This window comes from Pan troglodytes, chromosome 16 (assembly GCF_028858775.2).
Source record: "Pan troglodytes isolate AG18354 chromosome 16, NHGRI_mPanTro3-v2.0_pri, whole genome shotgun sequence".
NCBI lineage: Eukaryota > Metazoa > Chordata > Mammalia > Primates > Hominidae > Pan > Pan troglodytes.
Genome location: NC_072414.2, coordinates 10,856,341 through 10,883,680, shown reverse-complemented (window position 1 = coordinate 10,883,680; position 27,340 = coordinate 10,856,341). Strand labels below are relative to the sequence as shown.

Below are 27,340 nucleotides of genomic sequence, written 5' to 3'. Positions count from 1 at the left end.
CCAACTAATTTTTTTGTTCTTGTTTTTTTTTTTTTTTTTTTTTTTTTTTTTTTTTTTTTTTTTTTTTGTAGAGACAGGGTTTCACCATGTTGCTCAGGCTGGTCTCGAACTCGTAGGCTCAAGCCATCCACCTGCCTTGGACTTCCAAAGCATTAGGATTATAGGCATGAGCCATGGCACAGAGCCTACTTGCCTACATTTTTTACTGGTGAATTATTCATAGTTGAAGTATTTGCTGGCTTATTAAGCAAATGAAATTACCCCCTTTGTATGTCTTTGGTTAATCATTTCTTAAGATTAGTATCCCCTCATTTGAGGAGAGAGTCACCACTTCATGTCCTTAAGCAGGGATTTTATTTGGGGTTCTGTTTTTCCTGTTAATTTTGGAAACTTCTATGTTTTGGAAACTAAGCCACATATTCATTTGAAAAATTCAGTCCCATTACCTTTTACTTTGTTCTTTACCTGTAAAATATCATATCTTTTGTTCTGCTTACCTTGTATTTAATTTGTACTTTTTTCAGGTTTGTAAGTAAGATGTTTAGATAATTGATTTTTATATTTCTTTGTTTTTACTTATTTTATTTTGTCTTTGAGATGGGGTCTCACTCTCTCTCCCAAACTGGAGTGCAGTGGTGCAGTCTTGGCTTACTGCAACCTCCCACTCCCAGGTTCAAATGATTCTCCTTCCTCAGCCTCCCATGTAGCTGGAATTACAGGTGCCTGCCACCATGCCAGGCTATTTTTTGTATGTTTAGTAAAGACAGGACTTTGCCATGTTGGTCAGGCTGGTCTTGAACTCCTGACTTCAAGTGATCCTCCTGCCTTGGCCTCCCAAAGTGCTGGGATTGCAGGTGTGAGCCACCATGCCTGGCTTTATTTTTAATATATAACTCTCAATGCCATAAATTTTCCACTAAATTCTCTTGTGTTTCATACATTTTGATAAGTTTTGTTTTCATTTAAAGTTTGTTCAAAATATATTTAATTTTTTGCTAAGGTTTCTTCTTTGACCATAGGTTACTCCAAAGTTTTATTATTTAAGCTCCTTGTATATTAGGATTTTTCTGTTACCTTTCTGTTACTGATTTCTAGTTTAATTACTTTGTTGTCTGAGAGCAGATGTTGCACAATTCCTGTTCTTTTTAAGTTGTTAGGGTATGTTTTGTCTAAGAGAATGTGGTCTATCTTGCTGAATGTCCCCTAATGGCTTGAGAAGAATGTGTACACTGTCCATTGTTGGATGATGTAGTTTATAGATGTCAATTATGTCCACTTGATTGATGGTGCTGTCCAGTTTCACTAGGTCTTTACTGAAAATCTGCCTTTGGGATTTGGCCATTTCTGACAAAGAGTGTCAAAGTCTTCAACAATAATTTTTTATCTATTTTTCCATCCAGTTCTATCCGTTTCTGCCTCACATAGTTTGACACTCTGTTTTTAGGCATTTAGATTTTAAGGCTTGTTGTATCGTGTTGGAGAATTAATCTGTTTATCTTTATGTAATGCCCTTCTTCATCTGTGATAACTTGGTGTGCTTTGAAGTCTGCTCGTTGTGAAATTCATATGGCTACTCCTGCTTTCTTTTAATTACTGTTAGCATTAACAGTTTTGTTAGGGTTTTTTAGATCTATTTACTTTTAATTTATAGGTCATTATATTTAATATGTTTGTATCGTATACAACATATAATGTTTTTTTTTTTCATCTGCTCTGGAAGTTTCTATTTTAAATTTTGCAGTTACACCATTGGCATTTAGAATGCTCATTGAAATAGTTAGATTAATATCTACCTTATTTTCCTCTTTTCTGTTTGTTGCCCTTGTTTTTTACAGCAATAACAAAATGGACTGGAGGAAGGAAATAAGATTATTTTCTTATCATCACATTATCTGTGAAATTATACACTGTTATTTAAAAGGGGGCTTAGATTCATTGTAAATGCATATTGCAAAGTCTAGGGCAGGCTGTTCCACCAAAGGCCTCAGTTCCTTGCTTGCTATTGGCCAGAGACTGCGCTCAATCCTTCCCCATCGGCTTCTCTCACACGGCAGCATGCTTCACCAAGGCCGTTAGGGAGAGAGAGAGTTTACTAGCAAGATAGAAACCACAGTCTATGTGACGTAATCACCTAAGTGACATCCCATCACGTTGTAGTATTCTACTGTTTATAACCAAGCCACATTACCTGACCACAGTCACTGGGAGGGGATTACAACACAAGGTTGTGTACACGAAGAGGTGGGGGTAATCAGGCTCCATCCTAGGGTCTACCTGACACATCAGGTCTTCTCCGATCTGCAACAGTTTTTCAGTCTTCACTTATTTTTCAGGATCTTGACCTTTTTGAAAAGTACCAGTCAGGCATTTTGTATAATTTCTCACAATATAAGTTTGTTTGATGATTTCTCATGATTAGACTAGAGATATGGATTAAATTAGACACTTATGTTTATCTAAGATGGAAAATAAGAAAACCAACATGATATATTATTTAGAAATACAGACTCATAGAGAAAGATAATGAAAAATAAGGGAATGATAAGTAGGGAATTCAAAACACTAGTTCCCATCAGAGTATAAAGAGGATGGAATTAGGGAGATGCATTCATGGAGTGTGAACAGCATTGCTAATGATCTATTCATCTCAGCTGTGATTTTAACAAAAAGAAACTTTTATTTTAGAGTGGTTTGGGATTTAAAGACTAGTAGCAGAGATAGTACAAAGAATTTCCATATACTTGACACAGATTTCCCTTAATATGAACTTCTTTCATTAGTGTGTCTCGTTTACCACAATTAGCAAACCAATGTTACACATTATCATTTACAAACATCTACATTCCAATTTTCTTAGTTTTCACTTTTTTCCATTTTCTGTTCTGGGTTCCCATCCAGTATACAAGATCACATTTAGATGTCATGTCTGCTTAGGCTCCTTGGGCTGTAACAGTTTCTCAGACTTTCCTTCTTTTTCATAATATTAGCATATCTCATTTGAAATTTATTTAATATTTTCCTCATGATTAGACTGGAGTTAAGGGTTCTGGGGAGGAAAATCACAGAGAGAAAGTGCCATTCTCATCACATCACATAAGGGCACACACTGTGAACATGTTGCTGTTCATGCTAATTGTTAATTTGATCCCTTTGTTAGACTTCTCCACTATAAAATTATTCTGTTTGCCCTTTCCATGTTACATTTTTTGAAACGAAGTCACTGGGTAGCACATAGTTAATAAGTGGGGAGTCATCATCTATGTCCTCACAGGCAGAGAATCTATAAAAATTACTGGGAATCTTGCAGCATGGACAGTTTGTCTGCCTCTGTTTATTGTATATTCATTCACTCATTTATTTATATCACTGCATTATGGGTATTTATTTTAAACTTTACTTATACTATTTTGTTTATTTTCATCCTCGAATTGTTCCAGTTTGACCACTGGAAAGAGTTGCAGCAGACTCCTGTTTCATTCGGAAACATCCACACCATTGCAATTAGTTTTTTTTGTTTGGTTGGTTGTGTTGTTGATTAGCATTTTCTTACTTTCTGGCACTACGTGATGCTCCTGGCTAACTGTGTAGATTTCCTTCCCATGCCTAGTATGAACCATTTTCTTTTTTTCTACTGACAAATAATTGTGTATATTTATAAAGTGCAGTGTGATGCTCTGATCTACGCACAACTGCAGAAAGATTTAACAAGCTAAATAACATTTCAATCACCTCACCAACTTATTTTTTAGTACAATGAGAACATTAAAAAGCCTATGCTTTTGGCGGTTTTGGGATATACACTACACTTTCATCAATAGTGGTTACCATGTAGTGCAATAGATCATCAAAACTTATTTCTCCAGTCTAACTGAAACATTCCACTCTGATCAACATCTCCCCATTCTTTGTCCCTTGCCAGACTCCCCAGCCTCTGGTAATCACCTTTACTTATACTCTCTGTTCCTATGAGATTAGCTTTTATTGGATTCTACAAATAAATGACATCATACATTATTTGTTTTCCTGGACCTGACATATTTCGCTTAGTATAACATCCTTCAATTCCATCCTTGTCATGAATGACTAAATGTCCTTCATTTAAGAGGCAAAATAGTATTTCTTTATTAAATTTTATTTAGTTTTTATTTTCTTTATTCAATTGATGGACATTTAGGTGCTCCCATGTTTTCCCTGTTATGAATAATGCGGAAATGAACGTGGGAATGCAGATATCTCTCCCACGTACCAATTTCAAATCTTTTGGATATATACCCAGAAGTAAGATTGTTGGATCATATGGTAATTTTACTATTTAGTTTTTGAGGAACTCCTATACCATTTTTCCAAATGTCATTTACTTCCCCAGCAACAGTGTACAAGTGTTCCCTTTTCTCCACATCCTTGCCAACACTGGTTAGCATTTGTCTTTTTGAAAATGGCCATTATAACTGGTGTGAGATGATATCTCACTGTGGTTTTAATTTGCATTTTCCTGATGATCAGGGTTGTTGAGAATTTTTAATATTCATTTTCACCATTTGTATGTTTTCTTTTGAGAAATGTCTTTTCAGACCATTGGAATTTTTTTGTTGGTTTGTCTTCTTTGTTATTGAGTTGTTCTTGTCTCAGTCTGTACGTTGTCTCTTCACTGTTAATTTTTTCCTGTGCTGTGCAGAGTCTTTAGTTTGATGCAGTTCCATTTGTCTATTTTTGCTATTATTACCCATGTTATTGAGCTCATATGCAGAAACTAATCGCCCAAACCAATGTGATGAAGATTTTCCCCTATGTTTTATTCTATTAGCTTTACAGTTCCATGTATTTTGTTTAAGTTTTTATCCATTTTGAGTGGGCTTTTTAAATATGGTATGCAATAAAGGAAAGTGAAAGATACGAAAGTTCTTTTGGTAAGCAATTTCTTTTTTTTAGCTCATGATTTCTTTGCACTTAATAATTAATGACCATATTTAGAAAGAACCATCTTAGAGTGTGGTGAAGCAGGAGGGAAGATATGCTATCCATTTGTAAATCATTAGGTTCAAAGAAATTTAAGGGCTTGATATTTGAATGTTGTGGAATTTAGCCTCATTTCCCAGAGAGAAATGGGAACACACATGTACTTATGTTACTTAAAATAAATCTACACATGTTGATAGAAGGCATCTTCTAGTTAGATACTGAGGGGAAAACAAGAGCTATAAAACTTAGTCCTGACTTTAAGAAGTGTACAACTTAGTTGGGGAAAGGGCATTCAATGTCTAAAGAGAATAAGACTGATGCAGGTGGTCCAAAGGTCAAACTGATAAACTTTGTTCCAAAACAGATGAGTCTACTTTTCTTCTATTAAAATCCTTAATTGCAGTGCCTAAAATCCTTAACTGCAATGAATATGAGACTTAAAATTAACTATAAGAAACTCTCAGGGGTGCTAATCATCAACTAGTCATCTATGAGTGAGTAAGTGAAGGTGTTGACAGCTCCAAGAGGCCGCTCTTCATTATTCTTTCTTATTTGTGTCATTTTCCAGTATTAGCCACCACTTATGCTGAAATTGATGACATAAAAAAGGGAAAAAGTGAGAAACCCACTTTTCCTTTTAGTCCTTTCCTACTCATCAGTCAGCTGAAGAAAGAGAGTTTGGGTAGAATGTGTACATATTAAGAAGTGACATAAAAACAGTTGAATTATTTTTGTACAGCATTTCTACTGCGATGTTTAGACAAATGAGAAAAAAATACATGTGCATATACAAGCTACAAAACAGAAATTGTGAGACTTTTTGGAAATTTTGCATATCAGATAAATGTTCTTATATTTACATGTAAAACTAGCACTTGATATAAAAAGGAATGTTAAAATTAATGCTAATAACTTTACATTATAATTTTTATTTACTTAAAAATATTAAATAGCAAATTTTTTAAAAACTATGAAAGTAGAGACTACAGAAGAAAAGAAAAAGCTTCATGTTTTATTTATTTATTTACTTAGTTACTTATTTTTTAGAGACACAGTCTCTCTCTTTCTGTTGTCCAGGTTGGAGTACAGTGGCACAATCATGGCTTAGTGCAGCCTCAAGCTCCTAGGTTCAAGCAATCCTCCCACCTCAGCCTCCCAACTAGCTGGGACTCCAGGTGTATGCCACCACATCTGGCTCTTCATTTGTTAGTACTGTACTACTTTCTTAGGGCTTCCATAATAAAATATAGCAGTCCCTCGGTATCCGATGGGAATCAGTTCCAGAACCCCTGTGAATACCAAAGTCCACAAATGCTCAAGTCCTTTATATAAAATGGCTTAGTATTTACATATAACCCACATACATTCTCCTGTATACTTAAAATCAACTTTAGATTATTGTAATACCAAATACAATACAAATGCATTGTAAATAGAAGTTACACTGTATTTTTTCATTTGTATTATTTTTCATTGTATTGTTATTTTAGACTTCCAGTTGGTTGAATGCATGGATGTGGAACCTGTAGAGATGAAGGACCAACTGTACCACAAACTGTATGGCATAACCAACATAAACTTATTCTTTTACAATTCTGGAGGATAAAAGTCTGAAAATCAATATGTTGGCAGGGTCTTGTTCTCTCCAAAGGCTCTGAGGAAGCATCATTCCTTGCTTCTTTTGGTTTCTGATGGTTGTCAACAACCCTTGGCATTCTTTGACAGCACATCTGCATCACTTCACTCTCTGCCTCCATCATCACATGGCTATCTTCCCTCTCTTTGTATGTGTGTTTCCAAGTCTCTTTCTCCTTTTAAGAATAGAAGTCGTTAGTTCTTGCACCCTAACCCAGGACAACTTCATCTTAACTTGATTGTATCTGGAAAAAATACTAACTCTATTTCCAGATAAGGTTACATTCACACATTCCAGGTGAACATTAATTTGCAGAAATGCTATTCAACTCAGTGAAAATGCCTTTAACAGCATTTTTTCCTTATATTTTGAACAAGGCACCCTGAATTTTCATTTTCCCTAGGCTTTACCCATTCTAGCCAGCCCTGATTGTCACCTTGTCATTGATAGAGCCCATGTTGGAAAATATGGTTTAATGAGACAGACAAATGAGTCTTCTAGCTGAACTCCAGAATTATACAGACTTGCCCACTCTGTTGCAGCCAGTTGCTTCTAGACAGGCCCATGGGAGAGAGGCATGCCCATAAAAGACACATGCCTATGTAGCATGGAGGAGCAGAGACTTTTGTCTCTATAGGAAGGCTTACTCCCAAGATGAAGAAAATAAGAGCAGAACAAAGCATGGCCAATTGTTCATTCCAACTTTCTAGTCAGGCCATTTCATCTACCCAGGATTAGAGGTCAAAAAGTATACTAGTCAAACTCCCTATACAAGGAAGCAACATTAAAAATGAAAATAAAATTTTTAAAACAATCCCCTGCTTTTGACTCTTTTAATTAATTGAACTATGCCTTTAAGCCTGTAGCCAATGAAGTATGGCTATCTCCTTCAGAAAAAAAGGATCAGAAGTTTACCAGGATATCACTGCTCTCATTTCATGTGGCTACTCATTTGGGTGCCTCCTTGGACTGCTGGTGAGCAACCTAGATTTAAGTCCCTGAACTCTCTGAAATGGATGAGAAAATGCATTAATTCAATCAAATCCAATGTGAAAATCACACTTCTATTCTATTTGCCATCCTAAAATGCAGCTAGCCACAGAAATATGACACTTAGTCATAGGGCATAATCCTTCTAATATGTGGCTGAATTCACTTTGTTCATATTTTGTTGGATTTTGTTTGTTTGTACATCAATCTTCATAAGAGATATTGACCTGTATTTTTTTCCCATATTATATTTGTCTGGCTTCAGCATCAGGGTAATGCTGGCCTCACAGGATAAGCTAAAAAGTTATTTCCTCCTTCTTCAACTTTTTAGAAGAGTCTGAGAAAGGCTGGCTTTGAGTTACTGTGTAGCATCCTTCCATTTCAATCTGAAAGACTGCCTTTACCATTTCTTCTAAAGAAGATCTAGTGATAATGAATCCTTTAGCTTTTTCTTGTCTGAAAATGTCTTAGTTTTCTCCTCATCATGGTGGACATTTGTGGTAGGTATAGAATTCTCAGTTGACAGGTTTTTTTTTTTTTCCTTTTAACACTTTAAATATATCATCCTACCAACTCTGGATTCCAAAGTTGCTGTCTGATAAGCTGGTTGATAATCTTACTGACAATGACCTATGCATGAGGAGTTGCTTCTTTGTTGCTGCTTTCAAGAGTCTCTCTTTGTTTTTTGTCTTTCAGCAGTTTGGTAATAATGTGTTTGTGTGTAAGTGTCATTGGCTCTGTCTTGGAGTTCATTGAGCTTACTGGATTTATAGATTCACATCTTTCATCAAATTTGGACATTTTTAGGCATTATTTCTTTAAATATTCCCTTTGGCCTTTGTTCTCTTTCTTTGCCTTCCTGAACTCTCATAATGCATATAGGTCCCTTTGATGGTGTCCCACATTTACCTTAAGCTCTGTTCACTTACTTCATCCTTTTTTTCTGGACTCCTCAGGAATGGTTTCAGTCAGTTAATTTTGTTCCTTTAATTAGGTCATGTTTTTCTGTTTCTTTATGTGCTTTGTGATATGTCGTAGTTGAAAATTGGACATTTGGCTGGGCATGGTGGCTCATGCCTATAATCCCAGCACTTTGTGAGGCCGAGGTGGGTGGATCACCTGAGGTCAGGAGTTCAAGACCAGCCTGGCCCACATGGTGAAACTCTGTCTCTACTAAAAAATACAAAAAGAATTAGTCTGGCTTGGTGGCGGGTGCCTGCAGTCCCAACTACTTGGAGGCTGAGGTGGAGAATTGCTTAAACCCAGGAGGCAGAGGTTGCAGTGAGCCGAGATCGCACCACTGCACTCCAGCCTGGGAGACAGACCGAGAGTCTGTCTCAAAAAAAAAAATAAAAAGAAAAAGAAAAGAAAAAGAAAAAAAAAACTGGACATTTGAAAAATAGACACATCTCCTATTTTTGCAGACTGGCTCTGTGCAGGGCAGTCCTTCACCCATTAGCTGGACTTCCTCTGAGCCTAGGGACATCCATACATGAAAATTTACGGTCTTCTTAGGTCTTTTCTGAGTATGCCTCTTTCCTGGGCCTGAAAGTGGCCTTCTCAACTCTCCCATATACATGGCTTCCATTGAATGTCTTAATTTCCCAAAAAGTCTGACCCTTGATTCCCCTCTGGGTCTTAGATGGTCTGTTGTATATTTCCACCTGTAATCTTTATCCCAGGCATCAGGTCTGTAGTCTCCCTGTAGCTTTGACAAGCAGAAAGCTGACATTTTTTCCACCTGAAATCTGAGTTAGGAGAAATAGAAATCAATCCTTCAAGCAGCACCCAGAGAGGTTAGAACATTGCAAATAAAATATTCTCTTCTGCAGGCTGGGGTGAGGGGACTGGTAACTGGGCTGTCATCTCTCCCAGGCCAAGACCATGATACACGAGAAGGGAGATGGGAATTTGGGCAAAGCCAGGTGAAAGTAACACAACATTTCTTACCATTTGAAGGTGGCTTTTTCCTGATTCAGAATGTGTTTGTTTGCTAAAAACTTTGACTATTTTCCGGAGTTTCTATAAGGTTAGTAGAGCCAGTTTCTGTTTCCTTCTTTGGTGTTTTTGGCGTTTCCAGAGCTTGGAGCTTCCTAGTCTGACATTTTGTTAATGTCACTCTTGTTGATTAGTCCTTTCATTGAACCTTTTAATGTATTCTTCACATTCATTGATAATAGGACAAAGACCATTCATTCTTCAATGCCATTATTTTTCACCCACATTCTAAAGCCAGTTTCTACCGTACCACCAAAAAATTATTGTTAAAGGCAACGTAATAACACAGAAAAATCTTGGAGTTTAGAGTTCATCAGGACTTCATTGGAATTCCGGTCCACAATGTATTCGTTTTTGGATCTTGGACAACCATCTTAAGCTCTGCAAGTCTTAGGGTAGTGAGTTTATCCCATTACCTTCACCTGTAATATAATCACATTACAATTTTGATTTAAACTCAAGCTTAGGCCAAAAGCTAGGTTTTCTGTGACTTCTCCCCTGATTAACTCACAAGCCATCTCTCCCTTATTCAAATGGCTTATCTTATGAAAATCCCATAAGCGCTTTTATGCCTCCTTTGAATTAGTATAGTATTTCTTGTTTGTATCATTTATATGTCAGTTGCCACTTTGTAACTAGAAATAATTTTTTCTATTTGTTCATGTCTTGGCACTTTCTTAAGAATGTGTTCCTCTGGAAGAAAAGTCATGTCTATCTGCTAATTAATCTATTGTATATTTATTGACTGTTTCCTAGACATTGTGTTAGGTTCTGTTCATAGATGATAGTGAAATTTAATTCCTCCTCAGAAAGTCACAGTCTTTTTGGGAAAATAGATAAATCAAGCAGCCTGTGTATCAAATAGTTTTGCATTTCCCACAAATAAAGTGATCAATAGGTACAATAAATTCATGTATCATAAGTAAATATATAAATGCTTATTTGGTATTAAAATCCAGTTAACCACTTTTCTATTTTGAAATAGAAATTTTCTATTTTCTCCTTGGTTTGCTCCTTGCTATCTGGTATAAACTTCAGATAGCAAGAAGCAAATCTCAAGAGGTTCAGAACTTTAGTTCTGAGAAGTATCCAGAAGTTCAGGTGATTACTTGGCATTTATACAACTTGCTTTACATGAAAATACATCTGTAAATCTCACAAGGTTAGGTGATCTTTTAAGAATTTCAATATGTTCTGCTATTTGTTGGAAGACCTGTAAGAACAGCCCACCTTTAAAATGCAATTTAATATACAACAGGCTATGTGTTAGCTAAATGAGCTCAATAAATGAAGGAAATATGTTTTAGTTCCATCTATTTTGGACCCCCAGTCGAACCATCCACTTCTGCTCTATCTCTGCCATTTTATCTTCTATAAAATGGAGGAAGCTCTAAAGACATAGTTAAAGAGATGCTACACAGCTTCATATGTAATTGTCTTTATTTGTTTTAGAATACCAATGACATATAAACAACTACTACAATACCAATGACATATAAACGACTACTACGAAGAATCAAGTATTTTTTGAGTCAAGTAGGACTCTGTCAAAACAAAGAGAAGTAAAGGGACCCCAAAATGACTATGACTTTCTCGAGGGGACACAATTATTTTTTGATAGATCTGGAACAAGAACCTAGATATCCTCAATCCCACTTTATTGTTCTTTCATTGGGTTCTGAACACAGATAAATAAACAGAAAATAAAATTCTTGTCTTCTACATAACTGGTACAGGTCCTGGCAAGATTGAAATTGGAATACTGAGTATTAAGAAGTAATTGAAAAATTGTGAAAGCTAAATGATACATACCAGGTACATAGGAATGTGTAGTACCTGAAGATGATTCTATAGGTGAGCAGAACTGGTAACTCAATGTGTGTGTGTACTGTAGTTTACAACAGGATAGTTAAATTTCATTTTCTGATACCTTGAAGGCTCCTCCCAAACATACAACACTAAATAAATATTTAAACTAGATCACATTTAGTTCTGCATGCTTATATACATCAATAAATAATTTGTTTTAGTTACCTTGATTTTTAATTTATACTTGGTTATTTCCAAACACAAAACAGAGGCTGGACATAGGTATATGGGAGGCTGCAGAGATAAAATAAGCTCACTTTATTCACTGCCAAAATTAAGATCCTAACAACCTCTACATACCTGAATGTGTTCAGACCAACTATCTTCATTTTACAGGCAAGCCTTCTGGAAGAATCAAGCTGAAGAATTCTTAATTGCCCAATGTCCCTTATCTGTTTCAATAAGTATAATTATATAATATCAGAATTCTTCTGAGTGACAGAGAAGGGCAGCCTGGCTGAACATCCCCATGGCCATAATGCAGATATGATGGTCTCAAGCTATTTTAGAAAGACTGGAGCCTACTATTCCCATTACTTATCTTAATAGAGAATAACATTTAATATTCTCTATGTTTTGTGCTGGATAAATCTTTTTCCCTTTATTAAAATGAATGACCCATAACTGAGTCTGTAGTTTGTACATTGTTGGAAGCTGAATAAATCTCTGTGGGTTACCAGAATCTTATTAATAAGTCACAGCTTTCTAGGGAGGATCTGCTCAAAAACTCACAGTTTAGTTTTACATTTATAACTAAATTATGATACAACCTTGAGCAAGTTAAGCTCATCTGTAAATGAAGAATACTGATACTTGCTACTTCAAAGGGCTCTTGTAAAGCATTCAATAAATTAATAGAGGTGTATACACATGCATATATTTTAATACTTATACATACTTTAAAAGAACCCTACATAATCCACTACAAAAATTTTATGATGTGTCTCCCTAAACTAGTTCCCAACTACCCTGTTAAAATTATTTAAATGAACAAAAATCTATATATTAAGATACACATCAGAGAACTCCAAATACTGCTTCTCACAGTACCCTGTCCCAGGCATGCTGCCTTCCTCTTCACACAAATCTTCAATTCAGAAACCCTAGGGATTAATTCACGAATCAACCCACACCCTTATTCATTCAAGAAAATTATTGATACCCTACTAAATGTCAAGTACTGGTTTACAGGTATATTCAAGGAATATTAGCAGCGAAAAAGGAAAAGTAAATATTCCTACCTTCTATTTGGGTGGGGGGGGAATAAACAAATGAATACGCAAATACATAAACATAAGTGTACACATGTAAATTAAATTTAAATAAATAGGTAAAATAAACAGTGTATCAGATATGTCCTAGAAAGAAATATAATGCAGGGAAGGGAGTTGAAGAGTGTCAGTTGGTGTGGGGGTTGCAATGTGAAATTATGTGGAAGGTGAAATTTAAGAAGAAACATAATGGGATCCTAGGAAACAATGATGTGTATGTCTGGAAAATGAGTGTTAGAAAAGAAATGGTAAAGAAAACAGTCAGATGGGACAGCCATGGGCAAAAGTGTTCATATAGTATTCAGGTAACAGAAAGGATGATGTCACTGTGTAGGGGAGAGAGGGATCAGAGTGGAAAGAAGGAAATGAAGTCAGAAAGGAAATGGAGAGCTCAGATTGCTAGGGTTTTGGAAGCATTTTGAGTACTTTGGCTTTTGCTTTGAGTAAGCCATTGAAGAGGCTTGGGTGATATTATCTGACTTACGTTTCAACAGGATCTCTCTTGGATATCATTTTGATTAGAGACTGTAGGAAATTAAGGACAAGATTGGGGAGACCAGGCTGGGCACGTTGGCTCACACCTGTAATCCCAGCACTTTGGGAGGCCAAGGTGGGTGGATCATGAGGTCAGGAGTTGGAACCACCCTGGCCAAGATGGTGAAGCCCCATCTCTACTAAAAATACAAAAATCAGCTGGGCATGGTGGCAGGTGCCTGTAATCCCAGCTACTCAGGAGGCTGAGGCAGGAGAATCACTTGAATCCAGGAGGCGAAGGTTGCAGTAAGCCGAGATCGCGCCACTGCACTGTAGCCTGGATGACAGAGCAAGACTCCATCTCAAAAAAGAAAAAAAAAAAAAAAGATTGGTTGATTCAAACAAGCGATTTACTCAAAGATGTGCCTTCTACTCAGTAAAGACATAGATCAGGGGTTAGCCAAAAATGACCCACAGATCATTTTGTACGTCCTGTGAGCGAATAATGATGATTACATTTTAAAAGTGTTCCTGAAGAATAAAAGGGGGAGGTAAAAGAGGAGGAGGAAAAGGAGCTAAAGAAACTGCATTTGGCCCACAAAGACTTAAATATTTAAAACCTAGAAAATGTTTGCCAAAACCTGAAATAAAGCATCTGACTTTTCTTGAGGAAGTAGGTCCTCAATAAAATTGGAAAGAGGAATACATGAGTAAATTAGTTGCTGAAAATATTGTGAAGTAATAGATATCGAGAAATATCTATGGCTTCATCCCCACCCTGAAAAACAATGCCATTCATTTCCATTGAGCTAATGAAAAACACAGTTTGGTTTTCAAAACAGTTAACCAAAAAACACTGTCTTACATTAAAAAAAATCATAAATAAAATTTATATAGCAACAAGAAAGCATTTTCACAGCAATTAAAATTTTACAAAGCATTTCTATATTGATTATGTAATTTAATCTTCCAATCAACTCCATGGGATAGGTACTATTTCCCCATACAGAAATTACCATATCCTAAATCCTTAGTGATTGATTCCTCAAGAAAAGTTAAAGTCTTGAATGCTACATCTGTTAATACTAAGGGTAGTTTTCTCCTATGGGAAGGTTGGCTTCTAGAATGAACAGGAACTTTCAGTTCAAGGTGACAGACCAGGAACACATATTTACTTTGTGTTCCTCCTGAAATTGCACTTAAATAAAAGTATACAAATACCAAAATGTAGTAGACCAACGAAATCCAAGAGATTGTGGAAGTCATCAACCACAGAAAGGTGCTGATACATTTCTGAAAAGCAAAAAGTTAACTGGAGAGGAAACAGATGAAACAACCAAGGAAAGGCTACTCTAAGAAGGAGCAGCACAAAGTCTGTCTGTCCTTGCTGAGCCCTGGTTACAGTAAAGGGCGGAAGAGTGTGGACAAATGTGAATCTGAAAGAGCCAATTCTTCTAAATCAATCCTGTGTGGCTAACTGGGCCTAAATTTAAAATAGAGCCAAGCAGCCATTTGCTGACTAGAGTTTATACCTGCACTGGCCAATTGGAACTAAGCCAATGTCTTTCTTTCTCTTTTTCTTTTTCTTTTTTTTTTTTTTTTTTTTTTGAGACAGAGTCTCACTCTGTCACCCAGGCTGGAGTGCATTGGCATGATCTTGGCTCACTGCAACCTCTGCCGCCTCACCCAGTGAAGTAGCTGGGATTACAGGTGTGCACCACCACACCCAGCCAATTTATTTATTTATTTATTTATTTTTGTAGTTTTAGTAGAGACAGGGTTTCACTGTGTTGCCCCGGCTGGTCTCAAACTCCTGATCTCAAGTGATCCATTCACCTGGGCTTCCCAAACTGCTGGGATTACAGATGTGAGCCACCACACTGGGCCAGAACTAAGCCAGTTTCAAACCTTCATTTGCCTAAAGAAACTTATGTGGGAACCTGGACAGCGAACTTTTGCTATAAAACCCAAGTCTTCCCTGTGTTTTCTGGAATGCACCTTTGTTTTGCAACAGAGGATGCAAACAGTTCACTGGAATAAAGTCTCTTTCCTCCACATTCCTTTTTCTGATAACTTTTCTTCATGAGAGAGGAGACCGAAATTATTTTAGGGAAGAAAGTTCATTTAATGAGGTTCATGAGTCAATAAAGTCCAAAGGATTCAGTGTGTCTTCACATTAACTCTGTATGACTTACAGTGGGTTGTTGGTGAAAGTGTTCAACTATAGGGTGCTAGGTATGGTTTATTGTCACTACCACAATTCTATACAAAGCTAGCCACCCAGAGATTCATTTGATATGACTGGAGATTGGTGCTTTAAAAAATTATTAAATTACAAGTAATCTCACCTGGCAACTATAAATTGTTGCTATTATCACAGTATTTATATAATTATTAAATTAAATTTTTGGAAAATATTTTGCCTTGACAAATTTCATCTCAACATGTTTGCGTCTGCCAAGTCAAAAGATCTCAGAATAATCAGTTGCCATCTAATGTTATTTTGCCTCACAAACACAAGGAAGATTTTATATTCAAAAACAGCATCTATTCCCATTTGACAAGAAAAATAAAGAGGTAGATTTTTCTGGAATACCCTTGTCCAAATTTCCTTTTATTGTCCTGAAGCCCCAATATTCATTATTTGTTTAATGCATTTTTCCTCTTTGGGGGAAAATGCTGTAATTTGTTGTTTTCAAATAAGCCTGACATTTGATTTTGTTTCAGAGTTCTTGTAGGAAATCTTTGTCCAAAACTTGTACCAGATTGTTCTTTTTGTTTAAACAAATAAAACCAAGAGATTATTTTTTATTAAACTCTCCTCAAATGATATCAGGAGATTACAGTTAAATGCCATAATTGTAAACAATTTCTCGGTTCCCTGAGAGGTTAGGAAGGACTTATAATATGTCTCCTCTTTTTAAACAGAATTTGGGTCTGAGCAAAACTTTGTGTCCTAGAAACATAAGCTTTGTTGGGTATGGAAGCCCACATTTACTCTGACATAGTATAAAATATATGAACAGGGGGATAAAAAGGATTTTGTAGTATGTTAACTAGGTTTGATGTTATTTTAAATCGATTTTTAAACTAAAAAATACATTAAAATATTTTTACTGATCCCTGATTCTTGGTTCTGAACCTTCCACATGTCCTATGTCTGGCACACAACATTAGCCCAAAGAGAGCAAAGCAGTCCAGTTAAATAAACCAAAGAAACAAGATTAAAACTAGATAAGGTCATGTGTAGGATTTTCCAAATCTTTCTTGTCATGCTGAAACTTCCAGCTCTTAAAACAGTAACACATATTTCCTTTGTCCTAAAAACCAATATTAAGTCTCCTTCCTTGGGCATAAGAATATGGATAGTTATACTTAGGTGACAGTAATGTGTAGTAAAGAGTGGGCCTTGCTGGCATGCTGACAATGACCAAATTGTATTGATCATATTTTAATCGAATACATTGCTCCACTACTGACTTGCAAATACATGATGAATTTGCTTTCTAACATATTCCAAGAAGGCCAGAGAACTGGCTTATCCATTTGGATTAATCCACTGGTGAATTTCTTTCGGGATAGGCCAAAATGGATCTGGACGATAATATTTACATATTTAGATCCTTCAAACTAGACCAAAAAGGAAATCTGGGCTGCAAGGCTCAATTAGAAGAACAGTGTGGGATGCTGCTTTGCTGACTATTGGGGGTCGCTGCCCCATGTCTTCAGAGGAGACTGGAGCCCAGTGCCTGCCATGACCAACTTATGAGGTGAAGTAAGGGCTTCCCCCTAGGAACGCATGTGCTTAATACAGATGTGCTGTGTGCTAGGTACCCTAAGGACTACAGGAAATAATGAGAATACATGATGTGTCCATAACAAGGAGGCACACAGGCCACGGCACCAGCTCTGGAATCACACAGCCCAGGTTCGAAGACTGGCTAGGCCACTGTCATATCAATGACCCAAGGAGCAAGCAGCCTAAGGCTTAAATGTTGTTGCTGTTGTTTGTTGTGGTTTTTTGTTTTTGTTTGAGACAAGAGTTTTGCTCTGTTCCCCCAGGCTGGAGTGCAGTGAGGTGATCTCAGCTCACTGCAACCTCCGCCTCCCGCTTTCAAGCGATTCTCCTGCCTCAGCCTCCCGAGTAGCTGGGATTACAAGTGCGTGCCACCACGCTCAGTTAATTTTTGTATTTTTAGTAGAGATGGGGTTTCACCATGGTGGTCAGGCTGGTCTCGAACTCCTGACCTCAGGTGATCCACCCGCCTTGGCCTCCCAAAGTGCTGGGATTAAAGGCGTGAGCCACCGCGCCCAGCCTTAAATGTTGGTTAAAACAAATTTGTGAAAAGAAGTGAAGAGGCCCTGCCTGCCAGGAAGAGACGTGGTAGGGCGTAGCATCTAGTCAGGACAAGGCACCACGTCCCCTCCTCGGAAACCCTCACGGCCTGGCTGGTGACCCTGGCGCCACAGAGACGGCACACCTGGCTCCAGGCAGCACAGAGGCACTGCCAAGGTCCTAGAGGAGGCTGGCAGGATATAGGTTGTCCTGTGCTTAACTTGAAGCAGATGTGCCCTCTGTGAACCGGGGAATGGGGACGGCCTACACAGGGCCACTGCGTGCAACAGCGCCGGGCCAGGGCTAAGGAACAGGCAGAGCCGGCGCCCAGGTGACAAGAGCTCTGGCGATGGGCCCGCAGGCCCCAGCAGTTCCCTCATAGAGGCCACGCGGTGCAACACCTGCCACTGGAAGCGGGGCTTCCGGGGGTCCTGGGGCAGCTGGGGCCGACAGGGCGTCGCCCTTTGCCCTCTGACCCCTGCCTTTTGCGCCCCCGCTGGCGCTCCCTGGTTCTGTGAGGAACCTGGCGGCGGCGTCGCAGGCGTAGCCAGTCAGTTTGTGCTTGGTCGCCAGAGGAGGCGGTGGCTGAGGAGAGTTGAGTCCACTGCTGACCCTGTTGTACGGTAGGAGGCACGGCTAGCTCTAAATGGGCAATTTACTTAGTAAATTTAGACCCGGGTGCCGCCGCCGGCCCCTGCCAGGGCCAGGGCGTGGCGCCCCCGCTCCCCTGTCCCGGGACGCCTCCCCGCCCGGTCGGGCTCACTCTGTACCCACCCCGCGCCCTTTCCGCGGCCTGTTCCGCCGGAACGCCCGTCGCAGGCCTTCACCAGCCAGCATCTTCGTCGCCCCTAAGAGGCCGTGTCCTCTCCCTCGGGCTGCGGCCGCCCCTCTGGGGGTCCTGCCGGCTGTGGGTTGGGGGCTGGCCACCAGGAAGACACCCATGCTGCCTGCTCCGAACCCCCCGAGGTTTGGACACCCCAGTTCCGTAAGGATCCCTCCTCCCAGCCGCATGTTCACTCTCCTGCTGCCTTCACCACGTGAGCCGGCGGTCAAGGCCAGGAAGCCCATCCCAGCCACTCTCCTGGAGGAGACCGAGGTGCGGGCCCAAGAAGGGCCCAGAAGAGTGAAGAAGGATGAGGATCCGGTGCAGATCGAAGGGGAGGATGACGAGAAAAGGACCCCCCTTAGCAGCGGAGAAGCATCGTCCACATCCAGGTCCCAGGGCACCCAGGGAGACGTGGCCTCCTTCAGATGCAGCCCTGGGCCTCTGGAGGGAAATGTCTACCGCAAGTTCTCAGAAAACAGCATGAGTGAGAAGGCCCAGGCGTCTCCAGCGAGCTCCTGCTTGGAAGGCCCTGCCATGCCCAGCACACACAGCCAGGCCGGATGTGCCCGGCATCTTGGAAAGCCTGATCCGGATGCAACAGCGCCCCCTGAGCCAGCCGTTGGCTGCTCCCTGCTGCAGCAGAAGTTGGCTGCGGAAGTGCTGAATGAAGAGCCACCGCCCAGCTCCCTAGGCTTGCCGATTCCGCTGATGTCCGGAAAGAGGATGCCTGATGAGAAGCCTTTCTGTATTCCTCCAAGGAGCGCTGCTCCTCCCAGAGCTGCCCGCAACAGGCCCTGCAAAAGGAAAATGTCGATTCCATTGCTGCTGCCGCTGCCCCCTTCACTGCCATTGCTGTGGGATCGAGGTGAGCTTCCCCCACCTGCTAAGCTCCCCTGCCTGTCTGTTGAGGGAGACCTACACACCTTGGAGAAGAGCCCTGAGTATAAAAGGAATAGCAGAATCTTGGAGGATAAAACAGAGGCCATGACAAACAGCAGCATCACCCAGCCTGCCCCTTCTTTCTCCCCACCTGTGGAGACCACAGACTCCCTGCCCCTGACCACTTACACTTCCCAGGTCTCAGCTCCTTTGCCCATCCCTGACTTGGCTGACCTGGCTACTGGACCCCTCATCCTGCCTATCCCTCCACTTTCCACCACACCAAAAATGGATGAGAAAATAGCATTCACAATCCCTAACTCTCCTCTGGCTCTTCCTGCTGACCTTGTTCCCATTTTGGGTGATCAGTCTAATGAGAAAGGAGGCTCTTATCATTCAGTCGTAGGAGCAGCGCCTCTCACTTCTGACCCCCCAACACCTCCTAGCCCCGCACCCTCCTTCAAGCCTCCCGTCACAAGGGAGTCCCCAATATCTATGTGTGTGGATTCCCCTCCTCCTCTTTCCTTCCTGACTCTTCTTCCAGTCCCTTCCACCGGGACCTCAGTTATCACCAGCAAGCCTATGAATTCCACGTCAGTCATTTCCACTGTCACAACAAACACATCTGCCCACCTAACCTCACAGACTGCGGTAGACCCTGAAGTAGTTAATATGGATACTACTGCCCCATCTCAGGTTGTTATTTTCACATCTTCCCTAAGCTCCAGAGTGAGCTCTCTCCCAAATTCCCAAATACATTGCAGTGCAGAGCAGAGGCACCCGGGAAAGACATCAGTCTACACATCCCCACTTCCATTTATATTCCACAATACCACCCCAAGTTTTAACCAACTCTTTGGAAAAGAAGCCACCCCTCAGCCCAAATTTGAGGCTCCTGATGGGCAGCAGCAGAAAGCTTCTCTCCCCAGTGCCTGTGTTTTCCTGAGCCTTCCCATCATTCCTCCTCCAGACACCTCCACTTTAGTGAACAGTGCCTCTACAGCATCATCATCCAAACCTCCCATTGAAACCAAGGCTATGCATACCACTCCTCCTTCCAAGGCTGTCATCTTGCAGTCTGCCTCTGTCTCCAAGAAGTACCTCCCATTTTACCTGGGGCTTCCTGGTTCTGGGAACACACAACCCAGCGGCAACACTGCCTCAGTCCAAGGCTCCACCAGTTTGCCTGCACAGTCAGTCAGGGCACCAATTACAGCTTCCAACCATCCTTTAAATCCAGGAGCCACCCCTCAACCCAAATTTGGGGCCCCTGATGGGCCGCAGCAGAAAACCTCTCTCCCCAGTGCCCATGATTTTCTGAGCCTTCCTATCATGGTTCCTCCAGACACCTCCACTTTAGTGAGCAGTGCCTCTGCAGCATCGTTATCCAAGCCTGCCATTGACACCAGTGACATGAATACCACCCCTCCTTCCAAAACTGTCATCTTGCAGTCTACCTTTGTCTCCAGGAAGGAGGAGTACATCCGATTTTATATGGGGCTTCCTGGTTCTGGGAACACACTACACAGTGACAGCATTGCCTCAGCCCAAGTCTCCACCAGTGTTCCTGCACAGGCAGATAGGAGACCAACCACAACTTCCAGCCATCCTTTAAATACAGGATCCATCTCTCATTCCACACTTGGGGCCACTGATGGGCAGCAGAAGTCTGACAGTTCTTTTATTCTGGGGAATCCAGCAACCCCAGCACCAGTTATAGGCTTACCATCTCCTTCAGTCCAGCCACTGAGTGGCAGCATAATTCCACCAGGTTTTGCAGAGTTAACATCACCATATTCTGCATTGGGCACACCTGTTAATGCTGAGCCAGTCGAGGGTCACAACGCAAGTGCTTTCCCCAATGGCACAGGAAAGACTTCTGGATTTAGAATTGCCACTGGGATGCCTGGCACTGGAGACAGTACCTTACTGGTTGGAAATACTATTCCAGGCCCACAAGTGATTATGGGACCTGGAACCCCTATGGATGGTGGGAGCGTTGGGTTCAGCATGTCTGCCCCAGGCCCCAGTTCCACATCAGGAGAACTCAACATTGGACAAGGACAGAGTGGGACACCCAGCACCACTTCTATTTTCCCATTTGGTCAGGCAGCCTGGGACCCAACTGGCCACAGCATGGCTGCTGCACCACAAGGGGCTAGCAACATTCCTGTATTTGGATATACTTCTGCTGCCACCTACATTCCTGGTTTAGACCCACCTACCCAGAATTCATGCAGTGGTATGGGAGGGGATGGCACCAGATCCATAGTTGGAGGCCCTTGTGTTCCTGCTTTTCAACAGTGCATCCTGCAGCGCACATGGACAGAGAGAAAATTCTACACTTCAAGCACCCACTACTATGGACAAGAAACATATGTTAGGAGACATGTCTGTTTCCAACTTCCGTAAGAGCACCTGTGGTTCACCTGATCACACCACATCAGTTGTGGTTGTAAATACCAGCATTATCCTTTTGTATGGTCATGCTTCTAGTTTCATCTTCATGCCAAGCACCTGCCATGTACCTCTCCAGAACTCAGGTTGTGCACCAGGAGGGGACAACAACATCCCTGTGCTCCCTTTCTCCATCAGTACACATGGGTCCCACCTGGACAAAACACAGGTGGTGCATCTGCAGTGAATGGCAACATACCTTTAATTAGAGGCCCTTGTGTATCCACCTACCAACAAAGTACCTAGGGCCCACCTGGACAAAACACAGATGGTACCTCTTCCAGGAGTGTCAACATTCATTTGATAGAAGGCCCTCATGTGCCCATGTATCAGCAAAGCACCTGGGGCCCACCTGGACAAAGCACAAACCATGCAATGAGGGACAGCAACACAACGGCTGTGACTGGTTGTACTTTTGGTCCCCCATTTACACAAAGCACCTGAGGCCCACCTGGCTAAATGCAGGTGGTGCAATAGGAGATAGCCCCAGATATTTGTAGGGAGAAACCTCTAGTCTCCCTTTCAGTAAAAATACTATGGACCTGCCCAACCAAGGTGCTCCTTTTGACTTTAGAGGAACCAGCATTGTTTTTGTTTTGGTTTGTTTGTTTGTTTGTTTGTTTGTGAGACGGAGCCTTAGCCCAGGCTGGAGTGTAGTAGCACAATCTCGGCTCACTGCAACCTCCACCTCCTGGGTTCAAGCAATTCTCCTGTCTTAGCCTCCTGAGTAGCTGGGACTACAGGCACATGCCACCACACCTGGCTATTTTTTATAATTTTAGCAGAGACAGAGTTCCACCTTATTGGCCAGGCTGGTCTCAAACTCCTGACCTCAGGTGATCCACCCACCTCGGCCTCCCAAAGTGCTAGGATTACAGGTGTGAGCCACCATGCCCAGCCTAGAGGAGCCAGCATTGTTAGTTAAATACTTGTGTTTGGATGGTCCTGGTCAGAGCACCTGTGCCTGTGATGGAAAGCAGCCACTAGTGACACTTGTACCTGCCAAGGCCTTCATAGGAGCCACCAACTCATTTTTTACTCCTATCAGTGGTCTTAAGAAATAAGCACTCTCCCTGCACGTACAGTTCTCATAAATTGACGTTGTTCCAGGAGGAATGGGCTCAGTTCCCTCAAGGTTAAACTTAACCTGCTCTCTTCCTACAGAAGCTGGAGGCCCAAAACCACAGAGAGAGAGAGAGAGAGAGTGTGTGTGTGTGTGTGTGTTTGTGTGTGTGTGTGTATTGGTGAGTGTGGAGCAGATGAGCCCAGTCAGAACCGCACTGTATTTTAGTGGTCTTCTGCACTGTGGAGGGTGGAGGAAACCTGTATGTATCATCAGCTGTACCCTCTCTGGCTTGACTGTTAACTTGGCTGACCCTACCTCTGGGCCAGTTCTCTCTAGTCATGGACAGAAAGGCAAAATTCCTGACTTTGTGGACCCTATATTCTAGTTGAAGGGGAGAAAAGAAGCAACAAACATGGAAATTATCTGGTAAATTAGCCAGTAACGAATGCTATGAAAAATAAAGAAGTACATGGAGGATTGAGATTGTAGATAGAAGCAGGTGTTTCAGTTTACACTGTGAACAAGCCTCACTGGGAAGGTAAATTTAAACGAAGCCTAGAGAGAAGCAGTTGAGCCAGATATATGAGCAAAGACCTATCCAGATAGTAGGAGTGGTCATTGCAGAGGCTCAAAGGAAGGATCCCTGGTGTCCTCACGGAGCAGTTAGTAAGGAAATGTGGCTGGAATGGAGTCAGCAAGTGGGAGGGAGGGATAGAGAAGAGGACAGAGGAGAGATGTGAGTGGAATTCCTTCCTCCACTTTTTACTAATTGTGTAATAACAGTTGACTCAAACTTCAAAAGTCTCAATGAAACCAGTACTTTTACTATGGCCTGTTTATCTCATAAGATTTTTGAAAGGATAAAATGAAATAATATGGAGAAATGACTTATAAGCTTTTGTTGTAATTTGTTATATACATAGGGATGCATAGACGGATGGATAGATTAGATGATAGATATAGATAGATAGATAGATAGATAGATGATAACGTTATGGACTGAATGTTTGTGTCCCCCCAAAAATTCATATTTTGAAGCCTAACTTCCAGTGTGATGGTATTAGGAGGTGAGGCTTTGGGGAGGTGATTAGGTTTAGATGAAGTCATGAAAATGAAACCCCCATGACGGGATTTGCGCCTTTATGAGAAGAAATACCAGTGCTTTCTCTAATTGCCATGTGAAGGTATACCAACGAGATAACAGTTTGTAAGCCAGGAAAAGAGTCCTCACAAGAAACAGAATTTGTCTTTATCTTGGACTTCCTAACCTTTAGAATTGTAGAAAATAATTGAATGTTGTTTAAGCTACCAGTCTGTGGCATTTTTTGTAGCAATCAGAACTGACTAATAAAGATAGATAGATGATAGATAGATACATAGATAGATGATAGAGATAGATGATAGATAGATAGATAGATAGATAGATAGATAGATAGAGAATATACATATATATGTATGGTCAATGACTGAGTTCCTTAGGCAATGGTGCCCTGATTGCCTTTATTAGGCAATTCAAATAGAAGAATAGAAGAACCCCCCTTTTTTTTTTGAGATGGAGTCTTGCTCTGTCACCCAGGCTGGAGTGCAGTGGCGTGATCTTGGCTCACTGCACGCTCCACCTCTTGGAAGAACCCCTTTTTATTAGTATAAAAGCACTTACTTTTATGAAGCAAACACATGTAAAAATATGATAACAGAGACTAAAACATTTATGAGATTAGGCCTGAAAGAAAACAATCACAGAGAAATTACTGAATTCCTCTTGGCACCCTGGGGCCTGATTCATTCGCTCTAAATTGTTTAGTACAGTTCCAGAGGATCAAAGCTCCTGTTTCCTGGCCAGATAATCACCTAACTTTTGTAATCAGAACTGCCTTTCAGAAGTAGAGTGGAAATCCAGTTTTCTTCTAATAGCCCTATACCCTTGCAGTATTACCAGGGACAAATTTTTAAAATTCATACTTCTTGACATTTTTTAAAAGGCTTCAAGCTAAATATTATGATCCTGGTAAGACAAACTTTGAATAAATGTGTGAGAGATACAAAGATAATTTTTGTTTTCATGTTTTGATGTACTTACACAACTGAAACTATTTCTAAATATTCTTTTATTTTTTATTAAGATAAAAAGTGAACATAATATCAATTTGAATAATACTGAAATTCAACCTTCCTACCACAGTTCCCTCCTCCAGAGATAGTGTTTAGCTACTTTGATGTTACTCCCATAGTTCTGAGTTTGCTTTTTTACTTCAACTATTATGTTATCTTACAGATGTCATTGTTTTTCCTAAAACTTGAAGTGCCTTCCTTTTTTTCTCCTTGAACTCTTTTCCCATAAAAAAAAAGTTTTTGGTTTTCTAAAATTTTCAAATAGTATTGTTTACTTGACTGAATCCCTTCCTTTTCCAGAAACCTTGAGCCTCCTCCACTGGTTTGGGAGTGGTAAGACCAAAGTAAATGTAAAAAGTAAAGTAGAGGTTCCTCTTCAAAGACTTTCCTCCCTATCTAATTAGAAATAAGTAGTAACTTCTTTTAGAAGCAAAATGTATTCACAGACCTGTACTAACATTCTTAAATATCTGCTAGTCATAATAAAGAAATCAATGTACTTTATGTTCTTAGCTCCCACAATTTAGCCTAAGTATTTCCCCTGGCAAGCTTATACTGGTCCAAGCATTAGGTCATAGCCTGTTCCTCTTCCTTATTTGTAGGTGTTTTTACCTTTCTCAGCATTCCACAAGTTACTTCCTCATTCCTTTGTTCTCCTCTACCTTTGCCTCTTTTAAAAGTTCTAAATTGCCAGCCAATCGGGACAAATACAGAATGTGAGGTCCTGTTCCAGCCAATGGAAACCGGACACAGCAGTAGGGTGGACGCGTCAGGTTATAAATGACCCAGTCTCCTTTGTTCGGTGTACTCTTGTGGCAAAACTGCTGGCAAGTGTACCCTTTCTGCAGGAAGTAAAAATGGCCTTACTAAATAAATTTATGTTCAAGTGCTATTTCTTTACGACACCGAGGAACAAGCATTTCAAACATAAGGACATGGTCTCAGAAGAAAGAGGCCTAAAGGAGCCACCCAAACTGCTTTTAGTTTAGCCCAGAAATGCTCACTAATCAATAATTTTTTAAAAATGTCTAATTCTGGCTGCATCATCCTAATTTCCTGAATCTATGGTAGAGCCAGGAATCTGGATTTCAGGCAGCACTCTAGGGAGGTATGATGCAGACAGTCCATGTTTCCTATTATTCCAAACACTGCTTCACACCTTACATGAGAGCTCACCAAAGTCCTCATTCATCTCATAAGATAAAAAAATTTGTATAGGATGTGGTTCCAAAGCCCTAATTAGTAATAAGCAGAGTGTTTTCCTTACATCTGTGTCTCATGAACTAGAAAATGGCCTGCAGAAAATTTGAGAATTTCCAGCTCATGGATGCATGTCTTTCTTGCTCTAAATATCTTCATGTTAGAGGTCTAGAAACTGCCCCCAACTGTGAGAACACTGTCCAGGGCCCCCTTAACCAGTCACTGCTGTGATCCCAGGGTTATGTGATGCAATGAGGGCTTCCCAAACAGCAATTCATTCTTTACCTGAGGCAGAACTGGGAATGGCTCTCTCAGAAGTCCCAGGACAGGAATATCATCAACAGATGTGCCTTCCAGATAGGAAAATTGAGGCTCATAAAATCAAATATTTGCTAAGTTTTACAGCCATGATCTAGATCCTGGATTTATCCAATGCATGAAATGGGGCATGGGAGGGACTAGAAAAAAAGAAGCCAAACAAAATCTCTGCTAAAAAAATGGTCTGTCTTAGGTAAATAGTACCTTTGCTTTAAATGCATACTAAGCTGTGAATGACTGATATCAGAGACTTTCTTGGAAGTAGGTTTCATAGGATGGAGGACAAATGAAACTTTATGGGCGAAGAAAGAAGGGTCAGTTGGGTGGTGCATTGAAGTAAGTGGTTCCAAAAGCAAACTAGGTCAACTTTTTAACTGGCTAGTGAAAATGAGATTCCTCAGGCTGGGTTAAACAGAGGTTTCCTTAACTGAAACCACCAGGATACAAAAGCAAGGAGAAGACAGGAATAAATCAGGACTCCAACAGGCAGAATAGGATTTATTTAGGGCATGCAATGTGGAGGGCCCTAATGGGAACATGACAGTGTTGAGAGGAGCACATTCTCTTGGGAATGAAGCATTCCTGCAGGGAGAGTCTCTGAGACTTCCTAGCATATGTCTGCTATGCAGGTAATTACATTGTCAATCTAATGGTTTAAAAAATATTCTGGTGAGGGGAAGCATTAGTTCAAGACATGTGAGATGTAAGCAATCAACAGACCAAAAACATTGATACTTTATGGGTGTCGTAACTCCAAATTACTAAATGGCCATGTTTTGCCATCTTAAAGCTACAGGGGTTCTGGGCTTCAGTACTATATGCAGAAAATATTAACACCAGACATTGGTTGTTTAAAAATGATTATCAGGCTGCGCACAGTGTCTCATGCTTGTAATCCCAGCACTTTGGGAGGCCGAAGCGGGCAGATCACCTGAGGTCAGGTGTTCAA

The 27,340-nt window shown here is 40.6% G+C and overlaps 2 protein-coding genes across 9 annotated transcripts in view; both read left to right on the top strand.

Annotated features, from left to right (window-relative positions):
* The window catches only part of LOC112205572 (serine/threonine-protein kinase Nek4-like), a 497,070-nt gene that overhangs the window by 259,615 nt on the left and 210,115 nt on the right, over positions 1–27,340 (top strand). The window contains exon 14 of one of the 8 annotated variants that reach the window (XM_063794591.1): positions 6,450–6,580. The exons of the other annotated variants lie outside the window; for them this stretch is intronic. The gene's annotated coding sequence lies outside the window, so the exon portion shown is untranslated. Of the gene's footprint in view, positions 1–6,449; positions 6,581–27,340 lie in introns of those variants that run through there. 8 annotated transcript variants of the gene reach the window in all.
* Positions 17,222–25,748, top strand: NPAP1 (nuclear pore associated protein 1). The gene has a single exon (XM_054667291.2). It carries the CDS (start codon positions 18,180–18,182, stop codon positions 21,648–21,650), a length of 3,471 nt encoding a protein of 1,156 aa, XP_054523266.1. The 5' UTR covers positions 17,222–18,179; the 3' UTR covers positions 21,651–25,748.

Excerpts from the sequence above, each read along its gene's own strand:
- NPAP1 (XM_054667291.2), top strand. The coding sequence starts at position 18,180 with ATGGGCAATTTACTTAGTAAATTTAGACCCGGGTGCCGCCGCCGGCCC.